Raw genomic sequence first — 12595 nt, 5'->3', positions numbered from 1 at the left:
GTATACTCATAGTGTAGCAAGCTGGCTTTTTTAAGTGAGTGAACAAATTGGTAATTTTCTTCTCTTTCAGTTATATTTAGCTTGGACTAAGAAAAAGTATTTGAGATCTTCCTAGCAGTGATGTTGCCAGCGTATTTAAATACAGTTTTGTTTTGATGTGCCATCTCAAACATTATCTAGCTCTTATGAGTACAAAAGGAAAATAATTTTAATAAGATCTTTGTTTTTGGAATGTAATTGATGAACTGATTGAGTCATTTGTCCTTACTGTTGTAGATGGCTTGCTTATTCAGACTTGAATTACAAGGGAGAGATGACAGTTTTGGAAGAATGTGATTCACCACCTGAAATTCCTTCAGCAGATGTAAAATCTCTGCGTCCCTTAAGGATGGTGAGGACTTCACAATTCCCTGATAATCCCCTGTGTGCCCTCCTTTTTTTTTTTTTTTTTTAATATTGTTGCTTCCCCAGATGTTTTGACCTAAATACAGCTTGGGCTCTGATGTTCATTCTGGGTTAATCCTCCGTGGTGTGCTTGCTTTGGTCACCGTGACTTGTCAGGCTTCTGCACCCCCAGCATCTTCCTGGGAACTCCTGTTGTTGGGAGGAGGTCTGATAAGACAGAAAGGCTCTTCATTTTATTGCACCCAACACCAATTAATTAACAAAAAAGCCCTTCTGAAGTTTTTGATTTTATTTTTTTCAGTTAGGGTCTACTGGGGATGGAAGACCAGATAAGGACTTTATTACCCAGTGGTATTTCTCTGCACACAAATCTGGAGAGCTGCAGCTGGTTTTTGTGTTGACAGACAGCACTTGGATCTGCATGTGGGAGAGATGGGAAGGGGTATAACACAAATTTTACTGTGTGCATAGCAAGCCCACAGAGACAGTTTAAAAGCCATAAAGGGATAAGACCTAATGGCTGTCTCTTTAGTCACTCAAGTGAGGTCAGTCCCTTATTCCCTCACAGAGCATCATTCACTTACATTTCTACAGAAGATGCATTTGTTGTATTTGCTCTTTGACCATAAACATAAATATGTCACTCTATTTTCTCTCTCTCCTGCTGTTTTCTCTTTTTTCTAATGTTGCACGATTGTGCTATAGAAATTTGTAATGCATACAACAAAGCTTTAAAAGTTAATTTCAAAAACTGGTCAGTATCAATTAGTTTAAAAACATTTGCTTTAGAATTCTAGGCCATGAAGGGATACTTTGAAATTGCTTGCCGTCCAGGAGGTTTGTCAGTGCACTGATTTGTTTGATTTGTTTGTAGGTCAGGTTCATAGTGTGCCTGGCCTTTTGAAATCTATGGCCAGCATTGAAAGTGGTGAATATAATTGCAAAGACGTCATGCTCTGATAGTACTGTAAAACACATGTCAGAGTGGAACTAGAGGTTTGATATAAATAACTAATTTTCCTCTCATCTGTTTTTAGGGTGGACTAAAGGTGCAAATGCCAATGAATGTCAAGGTAAGCACAGAGGGCACTCAGAATGAAATATAAGCACATTGGGAATATGAAATCTCCATGCAAGCTGCTTTCCTTTTGTTTAGTGTGTGATCTTTGATCACTATTCAGTGCTTGCTGGTGAAGAAAAATTCCTTAATGCTGTCAAGTTCACTTAGTGTTTGATGAGGTGTAAAAGTACCAGTAGTTTGTTTTTCTCTTACTAGGAAAGTGTGAATTTGCTATAAAATGAGTTTTTCTGACTTGACACATTAGTCACTGTAATGATAAAGGGATTGGGGGGGGATTTTCCCATTTAACATTCTGAATTTAAAAAGAAAAGGAGAGGGAAGGGAGGAAGAAAACAGGAATAGTTCCCTTCCATGCTGGCCCCTATTCCAATACAAGAGTTATGAGTGAGACCATGATCATTCTGTGATCTGAGGAGCTGAAAGATGATCTAAAACTTTTGTTCCTTTTTCCTCATTTTTCTACAAAAAAGCTTATGCATTAGGTAACTTTTAATGATACAAATGCATGCATGACTTGGGTGTTTTTCTAATACATGCTGTAACAGATACAAATATTGTTAATAGCTGATCTGTGTGATTCAGCAGATAAAGAACTTGAAGGGACTCTTAACTGCAGTCATGAAAATAACTTCAGCCAAGTACAGGGAGAGGCTTCTTGTCTGCTTTTGAAAGATTAAGCTCAACATCATGTTTTCTAGATAATAATATATGAGAAAACCCACTTTGGAGGATGGTCCAAAGAGTTTTCAGAAAACATTGCTTCTGTCCCAGCACTGTTTGGTAGTGAGGAGGAGTTTCAGGAAATTGGATCACTGCGTGTAATTGGTGGAGTGTGAGTATATTTCACTTTTATATTTATTTATTTTAAAACAGAGAAGCATAACTAAATGCTTAAAAGTGCTAACTAAGGGATGATTGTAATCTTCCACAGGTGGAATTTTTTTAAAAGAAGGGAGTGTATATTTCTTTTATTATCAGCTCTTTAGTTATCAGCCTCCCAAGCTAAATGTGTGAAAGGTGTGAAGTCAGTGTTTGCCATTTGGATGCTAATAAATTAGGCTACTTTGTTCACACAGAGCTTTAATTTATATTGATTTATATTTCTGATAGTCTCTACTTAATTTGCTGAAATGACCTTGGGTAGATGTGGTCAGTCTTCAGTTTGACATTTTAATACCACTGAAACCTGCAAGCTGTTTTATTGTCTTAATGGTTTTCCTCTGCCAGCTGTTGCCTGTTATCTGGCATTGGGAATGTGCTGTTATTTCCATTAACTGAGGCACTGGATGGATTCTGTGTTGTGCTGCCCCTCCCTGTGTCACACACACACACAGGACTGTGTCACACCTGTGTCACAGGTGGATGCTCTGAGGTAAACTCAGCACCAGCCACCAACCCCTCGTGTTGTTCCTTCACCCTCTCCCAACAGGACAGGACTGCCTGAGAGCAGGCAGGGTGGCTGCTTCTGCCAAACACTTCAGTAATAAAACAGTTTTCAGAAAATCTTGCCTTTGTTTCATAAGGGATTTTCCACTTCAGCATAAGGATGGAATAATATACATCCTTTCAGGCTGCTGTCAGAATTTTATGAGCACTAAATTCAAAACAAACTTAATTGTTAATACTCAGATAATCTATTCAGAAGTGCATTGTGTGTTCACTATCTGGGAAGCCTCGGATTATTAAAAATCATTGTTCTGTCTGTTGTGGCAGCTTTTATTTTTAGTGCTGTGGTAACATAAACAGTTGAATTAATGTAAACCAAATGGTACTAAAAGTAAAGCTATCCCTGCCTGCCAAATTTCACTGCCAACAGACTTTGTACAGCAATTCTAATATTTACAAGGGAGCTTTATGAAAGAAATGCTGACAAGAAAAAAGGTGGGGGAAGCAAATTTTTTTAGTTGGTGTCCATTAGAGATTTGAAGTTGATATGGAAACACCTTCTTTTAACAGACCCTTATCTATTTATTCAAAATATTTTGAAAATTTCTATTTGTTTACTGCTAAAACATATTTCATATACAATGTGGTTTATATCTTCAATTTGCTTGTCTGTTTATATGTATACAGTTTTAGATTAAAGCAAAAAAAAAAATATAAGCAGGCAGAATCTTGTTCTGCTGAAATCTGTTAATTTTGTCACCATCTCCAGCAAAGGTAGGGTCTCATCATTTATTAGCACACTGAAGAGATCCACTGCTTGTGTATTTATCACTGAAAGTTTGGGCATTTAGCTGCATCCTGGGCTCTGTGGTACCAAATATTGCTGTTGGGAATGTGGCTGGCTGAGAGGAGGCACCCGGAGAAGCATTCCATAAATCAGCTATTGTTGGATAAAGAATCACATGGCAGGATTTTGATCCACAAAGAACTCTTCATGGGTGCCTGTTGTGACTCCAAACAAGCATTGCTTTGTGAATTGGCTGGGTTTGTGATACTCATTTTAGTGTTTTTGGGGGGTTCTCTTCTCCCTTTTTTTGTTAGAGAAAATCATGTGTGCAGTTGTTTTGCCTTTACTGACTTGACTTTCCTTTTGTTGTGGGGCTGCCACAGATGGGTTGCCTATGACAAGGAGCGTTACAAAGGCCATCAGTTCTTGCTGGAGGAGGGGGAGTATGAGGACAGATGCTCCTGGGGGGGAAGTGACCGTGCCCTGCTCTCCTTCCGCTTCCTTCAGGCTGTGAGTACTCACATGCATTTCTCACAGATTGTCCCAGCTCTGTCCATAAAGAGCAGGTTATTCTGTGTAATGGTACAGCTGCCTTGGGTTGGGCATTCCATCTTTTGTGTTCATCCTCATTCTCTTGCTACTGGCTGAAATGTAGACTGCACTAAGGAGGAAGCAGGTTCTTTGTGAAGTTGATACAAAAATTGTATCACGCAGAATTCCTTGTCCACCTGACAGATTTTCCAAGTACCTCACTCCTGCACCTCAAGCTGTTTGAATCTCTCAAATGGAATTTTCTTAAAAGCATAACGTGCCTGAGTGTGCAGAGTAGTTCTTGATTGAAACAAAAATAGCTTTTCAATGCAGCAGCTGTTGCAAGCCTTAAAACAGCATTACCCTCTGTCTGTGATTTTTCTGCCAGAAAATTTTGGCAGCAAAAATAATCATGTTAAAAAAAATCCCTGCTACTAAAATGTGCTTAGTGGAGGCAAGGATGAAATAATAGTAAAAACTATTTGTAAGAGTCTACTATTGGAGGCAAAGTTAGAATTTTTAGCAATGGGGAAACATGGGGTTAGAACTTCTTTATAATTTCCTTTGTTTTGGGTTGGGTTTTTTATTTGTTTGTATAAGTGTTTGAAGATACTTTTATTATAATGGCAACTCTGTGAACATTAAATACAGCTGCAAAGAGTAAGTTCTTCTGAAACTAAGATTGTTCACTCTGATATTACCCAGTTTTGTAAACTCAGATTATTCATCTCTTCATCTGAGGAGCTGTGATATTCCTGAGCCAGGAATTTTGTGGAAATTGAATATGGGGATTTAAAGCAAACTCACTGTCTCAACAGTCTTTTTTAAAAAAAAAAAAAAAAGTTAATGTCAGCCCCAGAAGGCCATACTTAAATTCACAATTTGCAGGTTTGTTTTTCATGACAGGCACCTAGCAAAAGCTATATTTATAATCAGAATCTATCAAAATAAAGATAGGAGAATGAATTGAATTCAAGAAAAATATCCTTCCCTAAGTAATTTATTTTTAGGTTTCGGAGAAAAAAGTAGGTAAGAAATTTCTTCAGATTCCTCATTTTGAATGTGCAATTACTGAATAATCTTAGTTTTCCTCTCTTTTCCAGCTGTATATAGGGTACCTGAGCAACTTGAATTGATCTTTTTAGATTTTTCTCTTGGCAAAGGACATAAATACAAGTTAAAATCATGCATGTGGGTAACAAGAATGACCTTCCATGTCATGTATTTAATTTAACTTGCACCTAAAACAGTCAGAAGGCTCAAGTCCTAAACATTTTAAAAATATGTATCATTCACAGTCATATATCAACATATATCATTCCACTTGGCCTGACAATATGTATAAATATTTACCTATTGATAAGAGAAGTGAAAAGGAATATTTCCCCTCAATTTGTTGCATAACTGAAGGCAACCAGCTGCTTGCCAATGGAATGAGTAATGGCCCTGGCACTGTGTTGTTTGGCTTGACCAGCAGATTGCCTCCCTCTGGGCAATGTGCAGCACACAGGGCCGTGCCCAGGCTGGCCATATGCTCCCTTGGTGACTTTGTATACCATACTTAAGGTCAGGATTTTAAAAATATTTTAGTACCAAACGTTCAGTTTCAAGGGGACCCGGGCATAAATCCAAACTCTGTGTGCTTGAGGCCTCTCACTGCACAGCAAATGCCCTGGCTCTGCTCCCTGAGCTCAGGAATTCTGTCAGGGGAAGGTGGAGGCTGCAATGGTCTCAGAATCCCCAGGGATATTGTTATCCACATCCCCAGGCTCTCAGCTTTGGCTGGCTTGAATAACCCTGCAGTGAGCACTCCCAAGGGCTGATGGGGGGTCAGGGGGTGTTTGGGAAGCAGAGATAAAAAGATCTCATGGGATGGTTTTATCCAGCTGCTGCCAGCTGCCCGTCAGCATCTGTGCTGAACACACCTGAGGCAAATGCAGAGCCCATTGCTGGGGGCAGGCAGCTGCCTTGGGGGACAGTGGCTTTGCTTCTGTTCTGCAGTGCCAAAGGCATTTCGAGCTGGGGTTTGCCCCTGGTATTCCCCATGGCTCAGTGAAAGAGAAAATTTCGTATGTTGCCTTCAGAGCTTTCCCTCTAATGCTTTCAAGTTTAGAATGATCTGCCTTGGTCTGAAAGTCTTTTCTTAAAAAGTATTTTTCCTATTATTTGTTGTAAGAGAAGGTGTAGTGGAATTTCAGGCAGAAAAGAATGATGGCTGAATTTGAAAGATGTTTTAAATTTAATTACAACTGTGGATATATGTCAGTATTATAAACTTAGTTAAGGAAATTATGTGTAGATTTGATCTTCATGACTTTTAGGGTACTCTCTTGCTTTAGGACTTTTAAGAGTAGCTGGTTTCCATTTGCACTAATACTGCATTAGTTAGTTGTTCTTTCCTCCTTTTTTTTCCCCTAAAAAGTAGTCTGAAGCTGCAGTTGTTCATGATGATTCTTCCAGACCTGGCACTTTAATTTCTAGTGAATACCTGAAATAGTTGCAACAGTTGAACAGTTTAAATAAATGAAGGAAGGAAGTGGTCAACACAGTAGGGGAACCAGTTTTACTCGAGAATTTGTTCCATCACCTTTTACTGTCCTGTAAACAGTGCAGAGAAGTTGAGCCACATCAAGTGTTCATTCTAAACTTGATTTTCATTACTCATGGTGACTGTGTCCTGTAGAAAGACATGGTGTCCTCCAATGAGCCTGTTTGATCAGGTTCACCTGGCCAAATTAATCTGGCTGCATGCTTGCTTTGGCCTTAATTTCTAGGTGCTTTTTGATAAATCTTTTCTAAATCTTTGTTTTCTCAGTGTTTAATGTAACAATACCCATGGTGGAGTCCTCATATGTTCATGAGTCTCTGACAACCACATTATTTGCTTGACAGCAATTGTTTCTTATTTGCGGGACTCAGTTTCAATTTATAACACTGCTGAATGATTAAGAAACACTGAAATTGAGTTCCTGCTTTCTGTTCAAAGTTAAAGGAGTAAAGTGTATGCATTGTTGTTTTCTGTTTTCCCAAGCAGCGACTGAACTGTGAGCTTAAAATTGCTAAGTGGTTAAAAAGCTGAAGATTTGAAACCCAAATTCAAATTATCTGAGGCTGTGCAAGTAATGTGTGCAAGAAACAAAGCTGGCTGAAAGCACAAAGCAGTGTCACACAGCTATGTAAGAGAGAATGTGACAGTGTTAAGCAGGATTTATTTATAGCTAGAGTGGATGTATCCAAAAAGTACAAACCTCTTGTGCTGGAGAGGTGATGCTGCCCAGGCTTTTCCTCTCCATAATTATTGCCATGTTGCTGCAAAGGATGAGGAAGGAGGAGTTTAGTGAAAAATGTAGTCATGGTCATGCTTGGAGTAGTTATTTGTGAGGCTTTTGGAAGATCAGTGCTAAACTCTTTTCTTCTTAACCCTTCTCCTTCCCACGCTGGCATCTTTGCACTGTGAGCCATCCTCCAAGAGGAAAGGATGGTGCTCAGGGCCAGCAGGCTCTTCCCCTCTTCAGTGCAGACCCCTGAAGGCCACACCAGATTGCCAGGCTTGCAGTTATTCCAGAACTTCAATGCCAAAATATCCCATAAAGATCCACACCAGGGAGCTCTATAAAACGCTGCCTTTCTGGGTATAATTCTGTCCCAAAATGTTTTATGTTGTGAAGAGTCATTGAGCTGTGACTGTCCTCTGACTCCTATGCTGCCCCTTAGGATTTCATAGAGTCTTCAGTGGCACTTTTCCAGTCTGATGATGAAGATGGGAAAGCATTTGACATCATCAATGAAGAAATCCCTGATTTGGAGCAGGCTGGATTTGGCCCCGAGACGAGGTCGATTCTTGTGAAAAGTGGAGTGTAAGTCTGCTCAAATACATGGAACTGTTCAACATTTCTGTGCACCTTTGGGTGCATCTCTTGACAGAGTATATTCCACATGGTCAATATTTGGAGGAGAAAAGTGTTTCTTTAAATTTCCTTGGGGAGTGGAAGGGAAATAGTAATTTTAGTTTTCTGTAGCTCTCATGCTTGCACCTTGATTTTGGTCTAAGTGTTCTTGATCATAGAAAAAGCTTGTGATGATCCCCCAGAGTCACATTTTTCAATGGCAGTAACACTGAAAAGATATTTTAGATATATTAAGACCTGGTATAATTTTTGGGACAGGTAGAGCCTGTCCAGAAAGGATGAAATGTGCTGTATTTGTAAGAAAGTCAGACTGCTGGGACTGAAAATTAAAATAATTTTTATAGAACTATAAAAACTAAAATATAAAAGACATTAAGGGAAAAGAGCACTGTGAAATCATGTGGGTTTCAGACATTTAGTAGTAATTTTTTAAATGCAGTATTAACATTGTCATAACTACCCTAAGGGTGATGGGGATCAGGAACTGTGAAGTGAGGGACCTGAACTGCTTATGTAGGGATGGGTGATTAGTGTCTGGTGAGGATTAGGTGCAAGAATGAAAGGCTGAGTCTCAGTTTGGAGAGGGGGGATACAAATGAGAGCTGCAAAATCCTGCAAGTGGTAAGACAAGATTAATGCAGTTCACAGAATCTTGCATGACAACAGTTGGGGGAGATGCTTTGGAACTGGAGATTGCTTTAAAGCAGATTTTGATGTGGAAGGAGAAAAGCTTTTCCTACACCAGAGGCAGTGAGTTTCTGGAACTTGTGCTGAAGGGACTGTGGTAGCACCAGGAGGTTAAAACCACATTAGATAAATTAGTAGCAAACAGATTAGTCAGTGGATGATGGAATTAAAATGAGTAAAGACATGTCCTGTTACAGTTACATCCATAGTAAAACAGTCCCAGTGCTGAGTAAGAGAGGAATGCACCTCCAGAAGTGGGTGAGGTGTCTTTCTTTAGAGGTGTCTTTCTAACCAGCCCCCATCTGCTTCTGCCACTGTGTAGGGATAGAAGGACCCTCTAGTTGGGGGTTTCTTTCTTCTTAAATTGCAGGACAGGAAGCAGGCTGGGAGAAACTTGAACTGCCAGCTGTTGTAGGCTTTTGCTTGATCTCATCCAGCCTTCCTCAGTTACTTCTCTTTCTTCTTGCACCATTTTTCCTAAATCCAACTGGAAAAGCTGCAAGAAAGCCCTGTGAGGGGGATGCCAAGTAGGCAAAGATTCAATTGAGAGAGATTCAAAAAGTTATCAGTTCAGTCTGTTTCCTCTGAATTTCTGAGCAGACCATCATCTCACAATGAATTTGGTGGGAAGGCAGGCACCCAAAATCTTGTGTTTGTTGAAGTAGGGAAAAGCAGAAAATCAAGTGTGTGACAATTCTGCGCCTCTCATCAGGTTTAATGTTGCACTGTCTGCCAGGTGGACATTCTGATGTGCTTGACTTGCTGTTATTGTCATCAAACCACTCAGAAAAATGCAATGTTTTTTTTCAGTTTAATTTTTGTGTCATTCTCCAGGTGGGTGGCTTATCAGCAGAAATACTTCTGTGGAGAACAGTATGTACTGGAAAAAGGAAAATACAAATGCTTCCTTGACTGGGGAGGATCTAGTAAAACCATCATGTCAATTCGACCTGTTAAGTTGGTGAGTTACCAGAATTTAAGGGAAAACCTTAAAAGAAATAAGACCTTTGGAGTTCAGAGTTTACCATAATAATTAAACAGGAGAGCCCACATTGTAACAACCTGTCTGTTTGGAAACAATTTAAAGCCCCTCAAGGAAGGCATAGTGAGTCTGTTCAGGATGGAGACTTAAATGGACACTGCAGAATTTTCTTGTCTTTTGAGAAAATTGTCAGGGAAACTTCATAAGAAGAATTTCCCTTTTGCAGACTGCATACATGGAGAAAATAGCCTGGCCTGGAAAGATGAATTTGCCTTTCAACACAGTAATTGATAATGTATTTAAAAATGCTTGAGAATTTATCTGGCCTGTGTTGTTACATAATAGAATTATGTTGGGTTTTTTCCTTACTTTTCTGCTAAAATATTTGTACTAGATACAGTGAATAAAGACAGGAAATATTTTTAATCCATTATTCAATCCAAGGTAGTGCCAGCTCACCCAAGCAGATTAATGCCAGCACTGTCAAAACCCTAATGCAAAACAAAGGCAATCTACAGCCATAAGTATTAAATGATAATAAGTAATAAATTATTAATAAGTAATAAATTGCAGGAATGCAAAAGGAATACTTAACCTTATTTTCAAGAGCACATGTTGAGAGAGATGTCTTCTGTTGGTTTCAGTTCTTTTATTCAAGAAACAGCCTCAAAAGGAAATGCAGAGACATTTACATGGACTGTAATGCACATTATGGGAACTAATTAATGCTGATGCAAGTTGTCTGTGTGAAAGGCATTGAACAGTCAGGCAGGTAATTGTGAGCTTACAGGCAGCTCATGGCTGAAATTGGGGAGCAGAATTGTGCCAGGAGCCTGGGAAGTTTTTTTTTTACCTCTGCTCCTGAGTTCATACTTTACAAATTTCAGGCAACTTGGCATGTCTCCTAGGAAGTTAATTGTAATTAATGCTGGGGTTTTCTAATGTGTGTATATGTATTTATTGTTGCAGGAGCCCCTTGGGACAAATGAGCCTCCACATTTGGTAAGTTGGCATTACATAACAGTGTCTAGTACTAAACTGCACTTAACAATTAATGTTGAATGCCTTGCTTCAGGTGATATCTCAGTAATTTCAGGTGATACTTCAATATTGTCACCTTGCTACAGCAGAGCAGTGATGGAGGAAACTGGTAGATAGATAAAAGTAAAGTCTGCTAAGTGTTCTGCTCTTTGCTTTATTCTGGATCATACCCTTTAGTATTCTATCCCCAGAAATGCAAGCAATCCTATAGGTTTAGAGTGACTTTGGATCTCTAGAGCTGTTGATTTTCCTCTTCTTTCCCTCTTGTTTCTGGAAACTCACCATCCCATCCATTCATCCTTCTCTTTATGGCAGATTTTCTTTCCATTATTTTGCATTGCATCCAGTCTGTCACTCCTGTGTTTATGTGTGAGGTGAAGATGAAAATATAAACTGCAGAAAACTGAACTGCACATTCCAAACCTGCAAATGCATCAACACCTGGAAGTTGGGGTTTTTATTTTAGATGCTGGTAGTTCTGCTTTCCAAAGTCTTCCAAGCAGGTAGAGCTGCTCCTTAAGGTTCCCTATTTGTAACAGAGCTCAACTGGACACATCCTGATCATGACAAATCTGTGATAAATCTGACAGTTAGTCTGACAGTTTCCCTGAAAGTTCTGTCCTTACTAAGAGAAAGCATCCCTATATTCACTCTGAGTCTCAAAAATGAGTTAGTTTAGAGTCTTACACTCTGGTCCTTACCTTACAAGGTTATATTCCATTAATGGACCTTTGAATTATCTTTCTGAAACACAACCCTGCTCTGTGTTCATCACCATGTGTGCTCTGTGTTCCCTGCAGTGTTCTGTCCCAGCAGGGCTCTTCCCTTGTCCAGCATGAGTTGTTTGATTGATCTTTTTCTGTCCTGCTAGCTTGGGTGGTGATCTGAGTGATTTTATTGCTCTCTCTGACATGCTTTTAATTAAGCAAATTTGGGAACATTTATTTCAAGAAACATGACTTAACAAAAGACAATATTTCAGACAATATTTCAGAGCTCTGCGGTTCTGTTTCAGCACACTTAAGTATTTTGTCATCTGGACATAATTTCTCTCTTGCTTGCTTGGATGGGAAATGTTGTGCATTGTGTTACTTAGCAGGTGGACCACACCCTCCTTTTTCTCCAGTTCTACCATTTTATGATTAACCCAGCACTACAGGAAATGTTTCCTGTCTGAAGACATAATTGGTGTATTATTTTAGCCTTAAACACTGACTTCCTGCCCAGCCTGTTCACATGGCAGTTTGCAACTAAATCCAAAGACTTGCAAGTATGTTCACCAGAGGGCCTTGGTAAATGATACCAGATAAAATAACTGACTCAGATAAAACTGGTGGGGTTAAACCATTGAAGGTAATTTTACTTTCATCTCAAATTCTTACATTTTTTCAGGATCCCCCAAAATCTATTCTTTGAGTGTATTATTCCAGTGTTGCAGACCTTTAAGATCAGTTCAAACCTTTGAAGTTTCAATAAGTTGTGCTTTACAGGCTTTTTTATTTCCAGAAACATGAAAAAACCTCTGTGTGTGTGTGTGTATGCACAGACACCTTTAAATATTGACATGTATTGAATTGCATTTTGCCTCTTGTGGTCTTTAATAACAATCTTAACACCATTTGTGAAAAAAATTACTATCCTGACTTACCACAGTCCTGGTTTTCACAGGATTCTGCCTTGGGGCTAGGGAAGAAAGAACATATTTCATATCACTACAGTTCTTATATGAGGGGAGATATTTTGAGTAATTTTTAATGGGAAAACATTTAGTCACTTAGGATAAGTAA

At 39.1% G+C, this 12595-nt stretch overlaps 1 protein-coding gene across 5 annotated transcripts in view; it reads left to right on the top strand.

Annotated features, from left to right (window-relative positions):
* Positions 1 to 12595, top strand: part of CRYBG3 (crystallin beta-gamma domain containing 3) — an 85916-nt gene that overhangs the window by 51364 nt on the left and 21957 nt on the right. For all 5 annotated transcript variants that reach the window (XR_012577665.1, XR_012577667.1, XM_014273463.3 and 2 more), the window contains 7 exons: positions 277 to 391; positions 1443 to 1478; positions 2185 to 2318; positions 4043 to 4169; positions 7905 to 8047; positions 9620 to 9746; positions 10737 to 10769. Coding sequence is in view for 3 of the 5 variants with exons in the window: in XM_014273463.3 (XP_014128938.2) it covers positions 277 to 391; positions 1443 to 1478; positions 2185 to 2318; positions 4043 to 4169; positions 7905 to 8047; positions 9620 to 9746; positions 10737 to 10769 (715 nt within the window). In the remaining 2 variants the exon portion in view is untranslated. The remainder of the gene's footprint in view (positions 1 to 276; positions 392 to 1442; positions 1479 to 2184; positions 2319 to 4042; positions 4170 to 7904; positions 8048 to 9619; positions 9747 to 10736; positions 10770 to 12595) is intronic.

The sequence above is a fragment of the Zonotrichia albicollis genome, chromosome 2 (genome assembly GCF_047830755.1).
Source record: "Zonotrichia albicollis isolate bZonAlb1 chromosome 2, bZonAlb1.hap1, whole genome shotgun sequence".
NCBI lineage: Eukaryota > Metazoa > Chordata > Aves > Passeriformes > Passerellidae > Zonotrichia > Zonotrichia albicollis.
This window is presented reverse-complemented; position numbering and strand designations above follow the sequence as displayed.